Source organism: Trachypithecus francoisi, unplaced genomic scaffold (genome assembly GCF_009764315.1).
Source record: "Trachypithecus francoisi isolate TF-2019V2 unplaced genomic scaffold, Tfra_2.0 Lachesis_group20, whole genome shotgun sequence".
Classification (NCBI taxonomy): Eukaryota; Metazoa; Chordata; class Mammalia; order Primates; family Cercopithecidae; genus Trachypithecus; species Trachypithecus francoisi.
Genome location: NW_022681466.1, coordinates 6,454,499 through 6,473,364, shown reverse-complemented (window position 1 = coordinate 6,473,364; position 18,866 = coordinate 6,454,499). Strand labels below are relative to the sequence as shown.

At 47.5% G+C, this 18,866-nt stretch overlaps 1 protein-coding gene and 1 long non-coding RNA gene across 2 annotated transcripts; one reads left to right on the top strand and one right to left on the bottom strand.

Moving 5' to 3' along the window:
* Positions 1-1,018: 1,018 nt before the first annotated feature.
* JPT1 (Jupiter microtubule associated homolog 1) lies at positions 1,019-18,866 on the top strand. The gene is given in 6 exon segments (XM_033182133.1): positions 1,019-1,237; positions 7,489-7,631; positions 8,829-8,894; positions 8,897-8,925; positions 9,807-9,825; positions 17,861-18,866. Coding segments are annotated over 6 exon segments (462 nt in total). The 5' UTR covers positions 1,019-1,181; the 3' UTR covers positions 18,010-18,866.
* LOC117066667 lies at positions 7,128-13,524 on the bottom strand. The gene is made up of 2 exons (XR_004430441.1): positions 13,334-13,524; positions 7,128-7,723 (listed from the first exon to the last, which is right to left on the bottom strand). It is a non-coding gene; the product is annotated as an uncharacterized LOC117066667 (long non-coding RNA).

Below are 18,866 nucleotides of genomic sequence, written 5' to 3'. Positions count from 1 at the left end.
ACATATTTTGTTGTGTAAGTCTTCATAAATCAGTCTTTTTTTTTTTTTTTCAATTCTTTTTTTTTTTATTATACTTTAAGTTCTAGGGTACATGTGCATGACGTTTATATCATGTATAACTCCCCAATGCAATCCCTCCCCCCTCCCCCCCCCCCCCTCCCCCCTCCCCCCTCCCCCCTCCCCCCTCCCCATGATAGGCCCCAGTGTGTGATGTTCCCCTTCCCGAGTCCAAGTGATCTCATTGTTCAGTTCCCACCTATGAGTGAGAACATGCGGTGTTTGGTTTTCTCTTCTTGTGATAGTTTGCTAAGAATGATGGTTTCCATGTCCCTACAAAGGACGCAAACTCATCCTTTTTTATGGCTGCATAGTATTCCATGGTGTATATGTGCCACATTTTCTTAATCCAGTCTGTCACAGATGGACACTTGGGTTGATTCCAAGTCTTTGCTATTGTGAATAGTGCCGCAATAAACATACGTGTGCATGTGTCTTTGTAGTAGAGTAATTTATAATCCTTTGGGTATATACCCAGTAGTGGGATGGCTGGGTCATATGGTACATCTAGTTCTAGATCCTTGAGGAATCGCCATACTGTTTTCCATAATGGTTGAACTAGTTTACAATCCCACCAACAGTGTAAAAGTGTTCCTATTTCTCCACATCCTCTCCAACACCTGTTGTTTCCTGACTTCTTAATGATTGCCATTCTAACTGGTGTGAGATGGTATCTCATTGTGGTTTTGATTTGCATTTCTCTAGGTAACGTTTTAAAGTGACAGCCAGCACGACTTGTACCCGGCGCGAGGTAGATTCGCCTTCTGTCCAATCATCGCCGAGATTTTGGGGTGGGGGAGGGGAGAGCGTCCCAAGGCCTTCCCAGTCCAGGAAGGGGGCGGGCTTAGGCTGAGCCGTGGCCGCCACAGCCCATCGTAATGCCGCATGGTGCTTGGCACTCCAGAGAACCAATAGGAACGAAAGGGTTCATTTGAATCGGCCAATGCCGGCGGATTAGGGGGAGGGGGTTGAGAACTCTATAAAGGCGTCGATCGCCCGGACTGGCGGCGGCGGCGGCTCCTGCGGTGGTGGCTGGTTGTTGGGTGTGGAGTTTCCCTGCGCACCTCGGGTCCGACCCTTTGAGCGTTCTGCTACCGCGCCAGCCTACCTCGCTCCTCGGCGCCATGACCACGACTACCACCTTCAAGGGAGTCGACCCTAACAGCAGGAATAGCTCCCGGTGAGGCAACCGGGTCGTGCCCGAGCCGCACGGGGCTGAGGGGCCGGGAGGGCCGCTGCCGGCGGGGCCTCGCGCCGGTCGTTGCGGGTAACAAGCCCGGTGCGCTGTGCTCGCGCCTGGGCGGCTGGCGGGGTTCTGCCGTCGGCGCAGCCTTTGTGCCGCCTGGCGAGCCCTGCGCGCCGGCCCCACCCGGGTCCCTGCTGCTCTCCATTCATTCCTCCCACGGAGCCAGGGGCTGGGGAGGCCGGGGCTGGTCGCCCCTCGGAGCACGGCCGGTTTTCGTTAATCGGAACCTGTGGGGAGGGCTTCCCTTTCTCCTGTGGGCATCCGGGCTGGTCCATCCCCAGGGTGGTGGGCTTGGCCCCCCAGGTGCCCGGGGAGCCTTTAGGGCCCCATGCATGGTCAGGCCCTATTGTCCCATTGCTGGGCCACGCGCTCCTGCCTTTGGCCCGTGGCATGCGGTTGGTCTTGCTCTCGCGCGCAGCCATCGGATCCGGAGACCGGATCGATTAGGTCCGGGGGACTCCTTACCCTCGCCGTGCCCCCACTCCTTATTCGGACCTACCTGGCAGGTGCATTTGTGGTCGGGCGGGGCTGGTCATCACGACCCTTCACGCCGCATTCAGGACCCAAACGTTCTTCCCCTCCTCGAAGTGCCTCCCCTCTTCCAAGTGTCTCCCCTTTCCTAACAAAGGAAAGACCCCTTCTCCCCCTCCCTGCGCTCATTTCTAAGAGGGAGGGGTAATGAGCCAACCCGAGTGGGTTTTCTGCGCTTAAACCTTCGGACCATGGTCTTTGCATCCTACCTTCGCTTCCTCCTTTGACGTTTGCCCAATGAGTTCATCCCTGGCCCTGGTTCCCTTGCAGGAGGAGGTTTCTTATTCTTGGGCGGGGCCGGAGACATCCATTGTCTCTAACGTGGTAGCTCTACCTGGGAAGCGGGGGATTTTTCTTGCCCTTCATCCCACTGCTTTTTGGGCTTGGGGCACTGGGTACAGTGTTTGGACAGGAACCCTTTTCAAGTCCTTGCTTAACTTGTTGGAAGGGTTTGGATTCTGTGGAAGGTGTCCACATTGTCTCAGCTGATTGCACAGTGTTCTTTAAGGTGGGTTACAGTTATGTCTGGGATCCTCCTCAAGGCTTGGAGGAAGCTTACATTGCACTTTTCTGAGCATGTATTTTGCATCGATTATGACCTGCATTCATGTGTGGCTAGCCTCGGGGTCCTGGCCAAGTGGCACAAAGGGAGCCATTTTGTGGGGCTAAGAAGACACGTGAAATAGCAGTATCTTACAGGGGTGAGAGAACTTGGGGACAAAAAGCACGCCTCACTCAGCAATAGAGCCTGAGGAGGAAAGCATGGGAAATGACAGTCCTTTACAACTCATTTCTTTCAGGTTTACAAGGTCAGAAAGACTGGGTAAGATTCAAAAAAATAAATTGGTGATTACTGGGATAGGGAACTTGAGTAGCACAGGAAACTGGTTGCTCCCTTTCTGTTTTCTTCCCAATGAGATAATGTTTTCAGAGGACAGGAACAGATTGAGCCTTGGTTTTTCATTTTGTGTTATGAGGCCAACTTTCTGCCGGTTAGAAGTCAGTCGTCAGAATGATAATGTGTAATCTGGGGTTTTATTCTTTGGGGTTGAGTTCATATTAGTGTTTTGCAAAGAATTTCAGTAATCAGGTCAAATGAATCCTCACACTTAGTTTTTTCATATGTACATTTGAAATGTGAGACAAATGAGTTTTGGTCCTGTGGAACGAATGTTTAATTCACCTTTTGCCATCAATTTCCCTCCAGTATTGTGCTCTAGGGACTGTAGTAGCATTGTCATTTTATTGTCTCTCTACCTTCCCTTTTTCTATAATCTCACCTAATTCTCATAAACTTAATTTTATCCAATAATGTTCTCCTGGCCCCATAAACTCTTTATAAATTTAGTCTGGTAAGGAATGATCTGCAAAGATATACGGAAACTTCGGGATTTAAAGAGAGAAGAAAGAAAAGGAGTAATTTTTAAAAAATCGTTATCTACAGTACATGGACACATTTTTGTTCAGTCTTAAATATATAATCCTGATTTAGTTGTCATGTATGATTCTGAAGGAATAGTAGGATCCTAAAACATTGAGATACTTTCTGCCTTATGATCTACATCCTTTGTTTGGGGATGTCTCACTATTACAAATGGTCTCTACAACACTGACGTCATCCGAGTTGGTTACTACCTGCTATTGCAGGAGGAACAGAGAGCTTTAGAAAGTTGGACTGATTATAGTTTTGACTTGCTCTTAAGCTGGTGTTTGGGTACTAGTGTCTTTTTCTTGATTTTTTTTTTTTTTTGAGACGGAGTTTTGCTCTTCTTGCCCAGGCTGGAGTGCAGTGGTGCAATCTCTGCTCACCTCCGCCTTCCGAGTTCAAGCGATTCTCCTGCCTCAGCCTCCTGACTAGCTGAGATTACAGGCATGTACCACCACACCCAGCTAATTTTGTATTTTTAGTAGAGAGGGTTTCTCCATGTTGGCCAGGCTGGTCTCAAACTCCCGACCCTCAGGTGATCCGCCCGCCTTGGCCTCCCAAAGTTCTGGGATTACAGGCGTGAGCTACCGCGCCCGGCCTTATTTTTTAAAATTAATTTTTTTTTTTTGAGACATAGTCTCACTCTGTTGCCAGGCTGGAGTGCAGTGGCACGATCTCCGGCTCACTGCAACCTCTGCCTCACGGGTTCAAGTGATTCTTCTGCTTCAGCCTCCCGAATAGCTGGGACTACAGGCACATGACAGCATGCCCAGCTAATTTTTGTACTTTTTTAGTAGAGACAGAGTTTCACCATGTTGGCCAGGATGGTCTCAATCTCTTGACCTCGTGATCCGCCTGCCTTAGCCTCTCAAAGTGCTGGGAAAACAGGCATGAGCCACCGCTCCTGGCCTTAATTTTATTATTAATATTATTAGAGACGGAGTCTTGCTCTTTTGCCCAGGCTGGAGTGCAGTTGCATGATCTTAGCTCACTGTAGCCTCTGCCTCCTGAGTTCAAGGGATTCTCCTACCTCAGCCTCCTGAGTAGCTGGGATTACAGGTTCGCGCCACCACACCCAGCTAGAAGTGCTATTTTTTTTTTTTTTTTTTGAGACGGAGTCACGCTCTGTCGCCCAGGCTGGAGTGCAGTGGCCGGATTTCGGCTCACTGCAAGCTCCGCCTCCCAGGTTTACGCCATTCTCCTGCCTCAGCCTCCTGTGTAGCTGGGACTACAGGCGCCCGCCGCATCGCCCGGTTAGTTTTTTTGTATTTTTTTAGTAGAGATGGGGTTTCACCGTGTTAGCCAGGATGCTCTCGATCTCCTGACCTCGTGATCCACCCGTCTCGGCCTCCCAAAGTGCTGGGATTACAGGCTTGAGCCACTGCGCCGGGTCGAAGTGCTATATATTCTTAGAAAAATGTTTCTTGGCCAGGCGTGCTGGCTCACGCCTGTAATCCCAGCAGTTTGGATCTTACTATGTTGGGAGACGGGCACATCACAAGGTCAGGAGATCAAGACTATCCTGGCTAACACAGTGAAACCCCGTCTCTACCAAAAATACAAAAAATTAGCTGGGCTCGGTGGCAGGCGCCTGTAGTCCCAGCTACTCTGGAGACTGAGGCAGGAGAAAGGTGTGAACCTGGGAGGCGGAGCTTGCAGTGAGCTGAGATCATGCCACTGCACTCCAGCCTGGGCAACAGAGTGGGACTCCGTCTCAAAAAAGAAAAAGAAAGAAAGAATGGCCGGGCCCGGTGGCTCATGCCTGTAATCCCAGCACTTTGGGAGGCCGAGGCTGGTGGATCACCTGAGGTCGGGAGTTCAAGACCAGCCTGACCAACATGGAGAAAGCCTGTCTCTACTAAAAATACAAAAAAATTAGCCAGGCATGGTGGTGCATGCCTGTAATCCCAGCTACTCGAGAGGCTGAGGCAGGAGAATCGCTTGAACCCGGAAGGCGGAGGTTGCGGTGAGCTGAGATCGCACCATTGCACTCCAGCCTGGGCAAAAAGAGCGAAACTCCGTCTTAAAAAAAGAAAGAAAGAAAAATGTTTCTTATTCAAACTGCCTTTTGAAGAAACAAAACCAGACCCACTCGTATCACCAGTAAAGGAATTGAATCAGTAGTTAGAAAGTCTTTCCATATTCTGTAATTATACAGGCAGTAGGAAAACAACAAAAAAGTTAAAAAAAAAAAAAAAAAAAAAAGTTGGCCGGGCTTGGTAGCTCATGCCTATAATCCCAGCACTTTGAGAGGCCGACGCAGGGGGATCACCTGAGCTCAGGAGTTCAAGACCAGCTTGACCAACATGGTGAAACCCTGTCTTTACTAAAAATACAAAAATTAGGCCAGGTGCAGTGGCTTACGCCTGTAATCCCAGCACTTTGGGAGGCCAGGTGGGCGAATCACCTGAGGTCAGGAGTTGGAGACCAGCCTGACCAACATGGTGAAACTCCGTCTCTACTGAAAGTACAAAAATTAGCTGTTTGTGGTGGTGGCGGGCGCCTGTAATCTCAGCTACTCAGGAGGCTGAGGTAGGAAAATCGCTTGAACCGGGGAGGTGGAGGTTGCAGTGAGCTGAGAGATTGCACCACTACACTCAAGCCTGGGCGACAAGAGCGAGATTGTGCCTCAAAAAAAAAAGAAAGAAAAAAAGTATTTCCATAAAACCACCTGCATTTTTTGTTTTGAGAGGTGGCATGAGGAGTTAAATTGAGTTTTTCCAAGGAGGAGACAAATTGGGCAACCTACGGCAGGAAGATTTAGAAATGTTAAAAAATGTATTACCATGTTGGAACAGAGAGCTATAGATGATGTTCAAAGGAATACTGACATAGACCATGCCATGAAATCTTCTACTTAATTTCTCATACTGACTTTGTCCTCATGGGTAGTTACTTAAGTTTATTGTGAGAATAGTGAGGTACAAGTATGTAAATGGCTTTTTAGTGAGGTTGAGATAGAAGAGACTATTATCAGCTCTTCTTGGGCTTCTAAATTGGTCAAGCCAACTTTGTGCGTGTGCATGTGCGTGTAAATGCATAAGTGATTAGAGATGGGGATCTTACTATGTTGCCTAGGCTGGCCTTGAACTCCTGGGCTCAAGCAATCCTCCTGACTCAGCTTCCAGAATGACTGGGACTACAAGGGCCTGCTACTGACCGTGCCCAAGTTGTTTATCTAGTTGAAAATAAGAAGGAAGTGATTTTTTAAAAATATATTTACTTTTTTTGGCTGGGCGCAGTGGCTCACGCCTGTAATCCCAGCACTTTGGGAGGCCGAGGCGGGCGGATCATGAGGTCAGGAGATCAAGAGCATCCTGACTAACACAGTGAAATCCTGTCTCTACTAAAAACACAAAAAATTAGCCAAGTGTGGTGGCGGGCACCTATCGTCCCAGCTACTCAGGAGGCTAAGGCAGGAGAATGGCGTGAACCTGGGAAGTAGAGCTTGCACTGAGCTGAGAGCGTGCCATTGTACTCCAGCCTGGGCGACAGAGTGAGACTCCGTCTCAAAAAAAAAAAAAAAAATTACTTACTTTTTACATTTTGAGACAGAGTCTTGCTCTGTCACACAGGCTGGAGTTCAGCGGTGTGAACAAAGCTCACTGCAGCCTTAACCTCCTGGGCTTAAGCGATCCTTCTGTCTCAGAGTCCGGTGTAGCTGGGATCACAGGCATGAGCCACTACACTTGGCTAATTTTTAATTTTTTTTTATAGAGATGGGGTCTTGCCATGTTGCCCAGGCTGGCCTTGAACTCCTAGGCTCAAATGATGATCCTGTCTTGGCCTCCTAGAGTGCTGGGATTACAGGTGTGTGCCACTGTGCCTGGAAACGATTTTTAAATGAATAATAACAAGAAATGCTTCTAAACTTCTTTGCAAATATATTCAGCCAAGCCCAGTAGAGTAAGGTGCATTAGGTCTTTTGCCATTTCCAAAAAGGGGGCACCAACCAGGCTGTTATTTGTGATGAGTTCCACGCTGTTTGAGCTGCCTTGTGTGATCGATGACCTTATTACAAGTATTATAAAGCAGTACTTAGTATCTTAACATCCAGCATTGAATGTAGACGCTGATGGAGGTGATTCCTTTTCCTGTTAGCAGCTATCTGTTGTGGGAGTGAGGGAGATGAATGGGTGAGGAAAGTGAAATGAAAGTTGTCTGAAAAGATTTATGCCAAGAAATGTTTCAGTATGATCTGAAGTTGATGTTTTGCCATTATTTGTAGGGTTTTGCGGCCTCCAGGTGGTGGATCCAATTTTTCATTAGGTTTTGATGAACCAACAGAACAACCTGTGAGGAAGAACAAAATGGCCTCTAATATCTTTGGGACACCTGAAGAAAATCAAGCTTCTTGGGCCAAGTCGGCAGGTACTCTTGTTATCTGTGCTCACTGTTCAAAGGGATGGGCCCAGCATCAACAGCCACAGATGCAGCCTGGGCACCAACGTGTGCCCCCGTGTCTAAAAAACAAAACAAAACAAAAATTAGCTGGTGGTAGTGGCAGTGTGCCTTTAGTCCCTGATACTCGGGAAGCTGAGGTGGGAGGATTGCTGAGCTTGGGAGGTGGAGGCTGCAGTGAGCTGTGATTGAGCCACTGCCCTCCAGCCTAGGTGACAGGGTGAAACCCTATGTCAAAAACAAACAAAAGAAAAACCAACTACAGCTGGTTTTGAACTAATAACAAAATCTAGCTTAATGGTAATAAACAACAGTTTAGACTTAGCCTGAGAGGAAAGAAATGGGAAATACTCAGAGGCTATGTGATGTATCAGAGTAAGGACTGAAGTCAGACTGAGTTAATGTTTAAGTGATCAGCTCAACTTCCTTAAGACTGTTTCCTCATTTCATAATATGAGACTAACACATAACGTCAATTGCTGAAGTGTGTGTGGTTTTTTTTTTTTTTTTTTGAGACAGAGTCTCGTTCTGTTGCCTAGGCTGGAGTGCAGAGTGCAGTAGTGCCAACTTGGCTCACTGCAACCTCCACCTCCCGAGTTCAAGTGATTCTCCTGCCTCAGCCTCCCAAGTAGCTAGGATTATAAGCATACACCACCATGTTCCCCTAATTTTTTTTTTTTTTTTTGAGACGGAGTCTTGCTCTGTCACCCAGGCTGGAGTGCTGTGGCTGGATCTCAGCTCACTGCAAGCTCCGCCTCCCAGGTTCACGCCATTCTCCTGCCTCAGCCTCCTGGGTAGCTGGGACTACAGGCGCCGCCACGTCGCCCGGCTACTTTTTTTTGGAGTTTTTAGTAGAGACGGGGTTTCACCGTGTTAGCCAGGATGGTCTCGATCTCCTGACCTCGTGATCCGCCCGTCTCGGCCTCCCAAAGTGCTGGGATTACAGGCTTGAGCCACCGCGCCCGGCCTAATTTTAATATTTTTAGTAGAGACAGGGTTTCACCCTGTTGGCCAGGCTGGTCTTGAACTCCTGACCTCAGGTGATCCGCCCGCCTTGGCCTCCCAAAGTGCTGGGGTTACAGGCATGAGCCACCATACCCAGCCTGAAGTGTTTTGCTTTAGAGTTTTTCTATTGTATTTCTGAAGAAAGTATATTTTGATTTTTAGGTGCCAAGTCTAGTGGTGGCAGGGAAGACTTGGAGTCATCTGGACTGCAGAGAAGGAACTCCTCTGAGCAGGCTCCGGAGACTTGTTAGATCTGAAGGTCAGTGTGACAGCATGAGGCCAGAAAGGCTTTGAGGTCAATATGATTCTGAAATTTATACTAAGAGTTTCAGTTCTCCCGCTGGAATTTTACATTGATGTAGTTAGGAAAGGGACTGGCCCATATTGATAACGGAAGATTGATAGTAAAATCATAGAAGTGTGTTAACATGGTCTCAGTCTGTTTCTGTATCTCTTTTACCATTAGGATTTGTTTTATCTCCCATCTTGATTTTTGGAACTTGTAGATCTTTCTCACTTCCTGTGTGTCTCATATATAGAAGCGTTTCTGAGTTCAGGGGCTGTTTTTTTGCAGATACTGCTTTGTGTTGAACTCCAGGAGACTAGGGCTGGCATTCCCATTAGTTGTGTCTGCAATTGAGTACTGCCACCAAGCTCCCCAGGGTGTGTGCTGCAAAGTGGAAAGACCCTGCCCGACTAAGCACTAAAGCCCTCAGAGCACAGTGAGGCGTCACCTGTCTGAGTGCCGAGAGAACTGGAGAAGGGCTTTGGAACTGATAGGGGTCCTTCCACAACTAGATGAGGGGAAAGGAGACAGATGAAAGGATAGATTCACCAGCTTTCCATTCTAATAAAAGATCACTGAAATGCTAATTGGTGTTAGGTCATCAGAGGAAATGTTGGGTTTTTATTTTTTTGTTTTAGATGTGGTACTGGCACTAGAGCAATTTATCATGCAGAATTGTTGCATAGCATTGTCCTAAGTTGGACAGAGGTAGCCGACTGACCCTGTACTTGATTGCATCACAATGAAATGTCACATTTGGTTTCAAGTAGATGTCAGCTGCTATGAACTATGACTGTTTTGTGTGTTCCAAAATTAAAATAGGAAGTAAATTTTTGAATTTTTTTCTTTTCTAGGGAGAAGGTGATATTCATGGTGAGTACTTCTGAAGACCGAATTTCTGGCTCTGTCCATGGTTTCAGGACAGATCTGAATCTTGATTTAAATCATGTCTTGGGGAAAGAGACGGGGGAGTGAAACCTGGCCATGCCCCAAGCGCCGCCATACTCTGGGTGGAGAGGAATAAAAATGAAACTGGAAAGTTAGTAAACATGGCCACATTTGTAATCTGCCAGTAATGCGATCAATGCTAGAAATGTAATAGAAGGGAAAAAACAGAGAATCCTTTAAAATTACATTTTGGCTGGGCATGGTGGCTCACGCCTGTAATCTCAACACTTTGGGAGGCTGAGGCAGGTGGATTGCTTGAGCCCAGGAGTTCAAGACCAGCCTGGAAACATGGCGAAACCCTGTTTCTATAAAAAAGTACAAAAATTAGCCTGGCATGGTTACACATGCCTGTAGTCCAGCTACTCGGGAGGCTCAGGTAGGAGGATTGCTTGAGCCCAGGACATGGAGGTTGCAGTGAGCAGAGATCACACTATTATACTCCAGTAGGGGTGACGGAGTGAGACCTTGCCTTAAAAAAAAAACTAAACCAAAATATATCTATACACACACATACGTATTAATCAGGTCAGTATTTGTTATACTTAATAAGAACTTTTTTTTTTTTGAGACCAGGTGTCTCTCTGTTGCCAAGGCTGGAGTGCAGTGGGCAATCACAGCTCACTGTGGCTTCCCTGGGCTTAGGTGATCCTCCCACCTCAGCCTCCCGAGTAGCTGGGACTACAGGGGTACACCACCACACCTCACTAATTTCTTTTTATTTTTAGTAGAGATAAGGTCTCACTATGTTGCCCAGGCTGGTCTCAAACTCCTGAGCTTAAGTGATCCTCCCACCTCAGCCTCCCCAAAGTGTTGGTATTACTGGCATGAGCCACAGCGCCCAGCTGAGAGCTTTTTGTATTTATGTAGCTATTTATTACAGACTAGCCAAGTGCAGTATTGAGAAGAGGGGAAAGAGTAAAACAAGGAGGTTGATCTGTAACTATGAACAATCGAGATAACTCACACCAGCCAGAGAGAGCTTTTTAATATAAGCATTTCAAGCTCAGCTCACAGCATCTATTTTACAAAGTTCATTTGTTTTTATAGGGAGGTGCTTATTCAGCAAGACATTGGTTACCCGCTTGGTGATTTTGTAAATGATGATTTAGGAGCAGATGTAATTTTTCAGCTAACCATCCATATTACCAATTACAGGTGGAAATGAGCTGTGATCCTTGACTTAATTATCTTAAATCTTAGAAGTATTTCTTGGCATTTCTTTAATAAGTGCTCAAGAATTGCTGATGAATGCACGGTTTGTGAGTGTCAGGCAGTAGCAGTGGGTGAAGGGCGGCAGTCACAAGACCCTCTGGTCTAGACAGAAGCGGCAGCTTCCTCTCAAGGCCTTTTCCTGCCCGTATGTTTCGTGGTGTGCTTACAAGGACACACGGAAAGGTTGGAGAAGCAGATTCCTCTCCTGCCTTCCACGCAGTGTTTTGTTTTTTGGTTGTTTTTTTTTTTTTTTTGAGTTGGAGTCTGGCTCTGTCACCCAGGCTGGAGTGTAGTGGCAGGATCTCAGCTCACTGCAACCTCTGCCTCCCGGGTTCAAGCCATTCTCCTGGTTCAGCTTCCTGACTAGATTGGATTACAGGCACGCGGTACCATGAGCCGGGCGCAAGAGCCACTGCGCCCAGCCTCACAGTGTTTCTTGGTGGGGCTGAGAAAAGCTTCTGAGCCTTTGGGAGCATTGCCTGGGTTCTTCCTTATAGGACCTGTTTAGGGGGAAAACACTCAGACGTGTTTTTCCTTTTTTCATACCACAACAATCAGCAACACAGAAGAAGACACCTGTGACCAAATATTGGGGGTTTCTCCCCACACACCAATCAGTGGACACCAGCTGGGAGTCCTCCAATCCAGTTTCTACACCCTCTACCAGAAGATAACCTCAGATTCAACAGGTTGAGGGTCAGTCCCACAAGACCACCCCTTCCTTCCCATCAGTTGTAAGCCTGGGCCTCTGGAACTTCTGACCGACTGGCTTCAAGTTGGGGTTCCTGTGACTCTTATGGTTTTAATTTGCTAGAGAGGTTCACAGAAAGAACTTAGGGAAACGTTTATGTTTACAGGTTCATTATGAATATATGATACATATATTTTTAATTTTTTTCTAAACTGAATCTTGCTGTTTCCCAGATTGGAGTGCAGTGTCGCCCTCACAGCTCACTGCAACCTCAAAACTCCTGAGCTCAAGCAATCCTCCTGCCTCAGCCTCCCGAGTAGCTGGGATATACGTGTATGCCACCATGCCTGGCTCATTTTTTTTCTTTTTTGTAGAGATGTGGTCTCACTATGTTATGTTACACAGGCTAGTCATGTGATTCTCCCGCCTCAGCCTCCAAAAGTATTGAGATTACAGGCATGAGCCACTGCACCTGGGTTCTTACGAAGGCTATTTGAAAGGATACAAATGAACAGCCTGGTGAGGGGATACATGGGGCCCGGTAGGGAAAGGTCCCAAGTGCAGGAGCTCCCATACCGTGGAGTTGGGGTGTGCCACCCTCCTGGCACATGGATGAGTTGTTGCACCTTCCTGTCAGCTTCCACGTGTTCAGTTATCTAGAAGTCCTCAGAATCCATCCTTTTGGGTGTTTTTTTTTTTGAGTTTTAAGACTGGGTTTTGCTCTTACCTCGGCTAGAGTGCAGTGGTATAATCATGGCTCACTGTAGCCTCCACCTCCTGGACTCAAGCAGTCTTTCCACCTTCGCCTTCCAAAGTGAGCCACTGTGCCCAGCCCCTTTTGGGTTTTTTTTTCTTGAGATGGAGATTTGCTCTTTTTTTTTTTGAGATGGAGTCTCACTCTGTTGCCTAGGCTGGAGTGCAGTAGTGCGACCTTGGCTCACTGCATCCTCCCGGGTTCAAGCGATTCTCCTTAGCCTCCTGAGTAGCTGGAATTACAGGCACCCACCACCACACCCAGGTAATTTTTTTATTTTTAGTAGAGACAGGGTTTCGCCATGTTGGTCAGGCTGGTCTGGAACAGGAGTTCCAGATGACCTCAGGTGATCCACCCTTCTCGGCCTCCCAGAGTGCTAGGATTACGAGTGTGAGCCACCGTGCCTGGCCAAGTTTCAGACTTTTTGCCCAGGCTGCAGTGAAATGGCGTGATCTCGGCTCACTGCAACCTCCGCCTCTTGAGTTTAAGCAATTCTCGTGTCTCAGCCTCCTGAATAGCTGAGATTACACGTGCACGCCACTACACCTGGCTAATTTTGTATTTTTAGTAGAGACGAGGTTTTACCATGTTGGCCAGGCTGGTCTTGAACTCCTGACCTCCAGTAATCCACCCGCTTTGGCTTTCCAAAGTGCTGGGATTACAGGCATGAGCCACCATGCGTGGCCCCTTTTGTTTTTTTATGGAGGCTTCATTACATAAGCATGATTGACAACGGTACAGAAATGTGATTAGACAAAAAGAGTTTGATTTTATACCAGTGGACTGAACAAGGAGACTCAGAAGGCCCATCTGTTCAGATTCTTGGCCTCTGCACGTAGCATTCCCTCCTCCAGGGTATGGAGCAGAACCCTCTGGCTTGAGGGTCTTTTGACCTGCCATCAGATTACAGTCCTGCCCTGGGCTGATAAAAGGAGGACAGGAGGTCACAAACAGATTCTGTTTCCTGAGGGCTATTCCTGAGGCTTAATGCACCCCATTATAACAAAAGACTATAGCAAGGGCTATGGGAGTTACTGGCCAGTAGCCATGGACAAAAACAGATGATGTGTGTATGTGTATTTTCATCCATGTATGTATATCCTAATATCACAGGACCAGTTACTTTTGCATTGGACCGAAGATGTATGTATTAATTACTGTTTGTGTTCTATTTATACTGTTCTGGAAAGACTTCTGGAGGTAAAATCTAGGTTTTTTGATTCCACTGCTTCCTTCCTTCTTCCCTCCCCTCCTTCCTTGACGGAGTTTCGCTCCTGTTGTCCAGGCTGGAGTACAGTGGCACGATCTTGTCTCACTCCCGCCTCTCGGGTTCAAGTGATTCTCCTACCTCAGCCTCCCTGAGTAGCTGGGACTACAAGGCCTGCCACCACGCCTGGCTAATTTTCACCATGTTGGCCAGGCTGGTCTCGAACTCCTGACCTCAGGTGATCCACCTGCCTCGGCCTCCCAAAATGCTGGGATTACAGGCGTGAGCCACCAGGTCCGGCCAGTTCCACTGCTTTCTACATTCTGAATACTTTCACTGTCAGACCTTATTTAGCAAGAATCAGGTAATCTTTATTCAATTATTTTGGCCAGTTAATACAGCTAGAAGTTAGGGGAACCTGGAGAAATATGTCAACAATGTGTCATTAGTCCTACCACATAATTAATAATCTGTTCCGTGTTCAGTCCCCCTCACAGTTTTGTTTTTGTTTTTCTGAGACATTCTTGCTCTGTCGCCCAGGCTGGAGTGCAGTAGTGCGATCTCGGCTCAATGCAACCTCCGTCTCCCAGGTTCAAGCGATTCTCCTGCCTTAGCCTCCCGAGTATCTTGGACTATCGGTGTGTGCCACCACACTTGGCTATTTTTTGTATTTTTAGTAGAGACGGGGTTTCACCATGTTCTCCAGGCTGGTCTCGAACTCCTGACCTCAGGCGATCCACCCACCTTGGCCTCCCAAAGTACTGGGAGGCATGAACCACTGTGCCCAGCCTCGCTCAACTGGTTTAATTTTTAGCAGACACAGGGTTTTCGCCACATTGGCCAGGCTGGTCGCAAACTTCTAAGTCCTTTCTTTTTTCCCCCAGTGGTTACCTGTTATTTTTTCCTTTTTTTTTTTTTTTCTTAATTGAGCTAGATCTCTGTTGCCCAGGCTGGAGTACAGTGGCACGAACTCAGCTCACTGCAACTCCACCTCCCAGGTTCAAGCGATTCTCCTGCCTCAGCTTCCCGAGTAGCTGGGATTAGAGGCATGCACCACCACACCTTGCTAATTTTTGTATTTTTTTTTTTTTGAGATGGAGTCTCGCTCTGTGGCCCGGACTGGAGTGCAGTGGCCGGATCTCAGCTCACTGCAAGCTCCGCCTCCCGGGTTCACGCCATTTTCCTGCCTCAGCCTCCCGAGTAGCTGGGACTACAGGCGCCCGCCACCTCGCCCGGCTAGTTTTTTGTATTTTTAGTAGAGACGAGGTTTCACCGTGTTAGCCAGGATGGTCTTGATCTCCTGACCTCGTGATCCGCCCGTCTCGGCCTCCCAAAGTGCTGGGATTACAGGCTTGAGCCACTGCGCCCGGCTAATTTTTGTATTTTTAGTAGAGACAGTATTTCACCATGTTGGCCAGGCTGGTCTTGAACTCCTGACCTCAGGTGATCCCCCTGCCTTGGCCTCTCAAAGTGCTGGGATTACAGGTGTAAGCTACTGTGCCTGGCCTTTTTCCTTTAAGTTTTTGACCTGATATATTCTGTGTTGCTGACTGCTGCAACTTTTAGTTCATCTGTCTTAAAATGACAAAGGGCACAATAATATTTTTTCTTTACTGAGACAGGTTCTTACTGTTGCCTGGGCCACAAGTGCAGTGGTACAATCGCCATTCACTGCAGCCCTGGCTTCTGGGTTCAAGCCGTCTTCTCATCTTAGCTTCCCTAATCGTGGGGGCTACAGCTGCAGGCTGCCACGCCTGGCTCATTTTTGTAGTTTTGTTTTTGAGACGGAGTCTTGCTCTGTTGCCCAGGCTAGAATGCAGTGGCATGATCTCGGCTCACTGCAGCCTCCACCTCCTGGGTTCAAGCAGTTCTCCTGCCTCAGCCTCCTGAGTAGCTGGGACTACAGGTGCCCGCCACTGTGTCCGGCTAATTTTTGTGTTTTTAGTAGAGATGGGGTTTCACCATCTTGCCCAGGCTAGTCTCGAACTTCTTACCTCGTGATCCACCCGCCTCGGCCTCCCAAAGTGTTGGGATTACAGGCATGAGCCACCACACTTGGCCAGTTTTTGTAGAGACAGGGTTTTGCCATGTTTCCCAGGCTAGTCCTGGGTTCATGTTGATTTTCCTGCCTTGGCCTCCCAAAATTCTGGGATTACAGGTATGAGCCACTGTGCCTGGCTGGGGTACAGTAATAAGATACATCTGGAGGATGAAAGGTCAACCCCAATTCAGTTTTTTTTTTTTTTTTTTTTTGAGACGGAGTCTTGCTCTGTCGCCCAGGCTGGAGTGCAGTGGCCGGATCTCAGCTCACTGCAAGCTCCCCCCCCCGGGTTTACGCCATTCTCCTGCCTCAGCCTCCCGAGTAGCTGGGACTACAGGCGCCCGCCACCTCGCCCGGCTAGTTTTTTGTATTTTTTTTTAGTAGAGACGGGATTTCACCGTGTTAGCCAGGATGGTCTCGATCTCCTGACCTCGTGATCCGCCCGTCTCGGCCTCCCAAAGTGCTGGGATTACAGGCGTGAGCCACCGCGCCCGGCCCCAATTCAGTTTAAGATAAGATTCCTGGCCGGGCGCGGTGGCTCACGCCTGTAATCCCAGCACTTTGGGAGGCCGAGGCGGGTGGATCACAAGGTCGGGAGATCGAGACCACGGTGAAACCCCGTCTCTACTAAAAATACAAAAAAAAAAAAGCCGGGCGCCGTGGCGGGCGCCTGTAGTCTCAGCTACTCGGGAGGCTGAGGCAGGAGAATGGCGTAAAACCCGGGAGGCGGAGCTTGCAGCGAGCCAAGATCTGGCCACTGCACTCCAGCCTGGGCGACAGAGCGAGACTCCGTCTCAAAAAAAAAAAAAAAAAAAATACAAAAATTAATGAGGCATGGTGGTGCGTGCCTGTAATCCCAGCTACTCGGGAGGCTGAGGCAGGAGAATTGCTTGAATCTGGGAGGCAGAGATTAAAGACCCTGTCTCAAAAAAAAAAAAAAAGAAAGAAAGAAAGAAAACTAGGCTGTGTGAAGGGTGAAGGTGGCTCATGCCTATAATTCCAGCACTTTGGGAGGCTGAGATGGGAGGGAGGATACTTGAGCCCAGGAATTTGAGACCAGCCTGGGTGACATAAGGAGACTCCATCTTTTAAAAATAAAAAAAAAAAAAAATAGCCAGTTGTGGTGGTGCATACCTATAGTCCCAGCTGTTTGGGAGACTGATACAGGAGGACTGCTTGAGCCCAGGAGTTTGAGGCTACAGTGATTGAGCCACTGCACTCCAGCCTGGGCCACAGAGTGAAACCCTGTCTCAATATCCCTCACCACCACCCCCCGCAAAAAAAATTTTTATAAAATATGTAAACTGTTAAACTCTTAGTAAACATTTTTCTTTCATAGAAAATACAGAAATTTTGCATTCACTTTTCACTTTGAATCAGTGTTTTTTCTCGGTTTGGAAACAACCCTGACGAGAAACAATTCGTTTGGAAAGGTTGGATTGTTCCAGTTTTTTTTTTGCTGTCAGAGAATTGGATAAACAGCCTATGTCATGGGATAATTACGATAATTACTATAAAGAAATGAAGCTTGACAGTGAAGTGAGGGATTTGAAAAAATGCAGTTAATAAGGTGAATTACTACCCTGTTTGTAAATATGGATACATTTTCAAGAGTGAAAAAAAGGAAGTTGATACCATTTATGTTAAATGTAACCAAAACATGTTGCATGTTACCTGGCTAAATGTAAATAAATATACATAAAACAAGTGGACTAGAAGGCTGCACAGGACTTGCAGTGGGAGCTCTGAGAACAGTGAGAGCAGGACCCACCTGGAGCTGGAAGGGGCCAGAGAGCTAGAGTTCCCTGTTCTTATTTAAAAATCTTCATGTCCTCATGTATTTGTGTAATATAGAAAAGAACATAAACAACAGATATGGGAAAGATGAACACTGGTGAATTCTGTGGAGTGGGAGCGTGGCGGGTGACTGTTACTTTCTTTATACCTTTAGGTATGTTTCCAACCATCAAACCAAAAACAAAAAAAACCAGATCCTTAATCTTAACAGGAAATAGCTGTCGTTATTAGTGTTATTTCTATTCCCTGTTTTCATAGAAAATGTGGACACAGACTTGCCAGGCAGCCTGGGGCAGAGTGAAGAGAAGCCGGTGCCTGCTGCGCCTGTGCCCAGCCCAGTGGCCCCGGCCCCAGTGCCATCCAGAAGAAATCCCCCTGGCGGCAAGTCCAGCCTCGTGTTGGGTTAGCTCTGACTGTCCTGAACGCTGTCGTTTTGTCTGTTTTCTCCATGCTTGTGAACTGCACAACTTGAGCCTGACTGTACATCTCTTGGATTTGTTTCATTAAAAAGAAGCACTTTATGTACTGCTGTCTTTTTTTTTTTTTTTTTTCTTCTTTTGAAGAACAGGTTTCTCTCTGTCCTGACTCCTGGGTCTGTGGGCCGTGGCATGAGTGTTTTCTAGTAGTAGATTGGAGGGAAAGCTTTGTGACACTTAGTACTGTGTTTTTAAGAACAAATAATTTGGTTCCAGATGTGTTAGAGGATCTTTTGTACTGAGGTTTTTAACACTTGGGTTTACCAAGCCTCAACTGGTCAGACCATGAACAGTCCCCAGGCACCGTTCCTGCCAGGCCTCAGCACAGGGAGTCTCTCCACAGAGCCTTCTTGGTGTTGCCCTAACTTGCCAGTGGCCTTTGCTCAGAGCCTCCTCCTGTGCCATGTGAACAATGAAGAGGCCTGTGCCTCATGCCTTGCCGCCTGCAAAGCAAATAAACTGCCTTTTATTTTTTAACCTTAAAAAGTAGCCAGATCGTAACAAGACTGGCTGGCTGATGAGCAGAGCCTCTGCTCTCACACAGAGGAAGGCTTGGATGTACAGTGAAACTGACCGGAACTAAAAGCAGTGAAGCAAGGGAGGCAATCACACCGAAGTGGGCCTTCATCCAGGAACGGGATCCCACAGGGGTGTTGTTTTAAATAACTTGATGCTGTGTGCATGATGCTGGTGCTTGACCGTGAAAGGAAAGTCTCATCCTTAAAATGTGTGTTGTATTTCACAATCCTGGACTGTTGCTTCAAGTAAACAATATCCACATTTTGAAA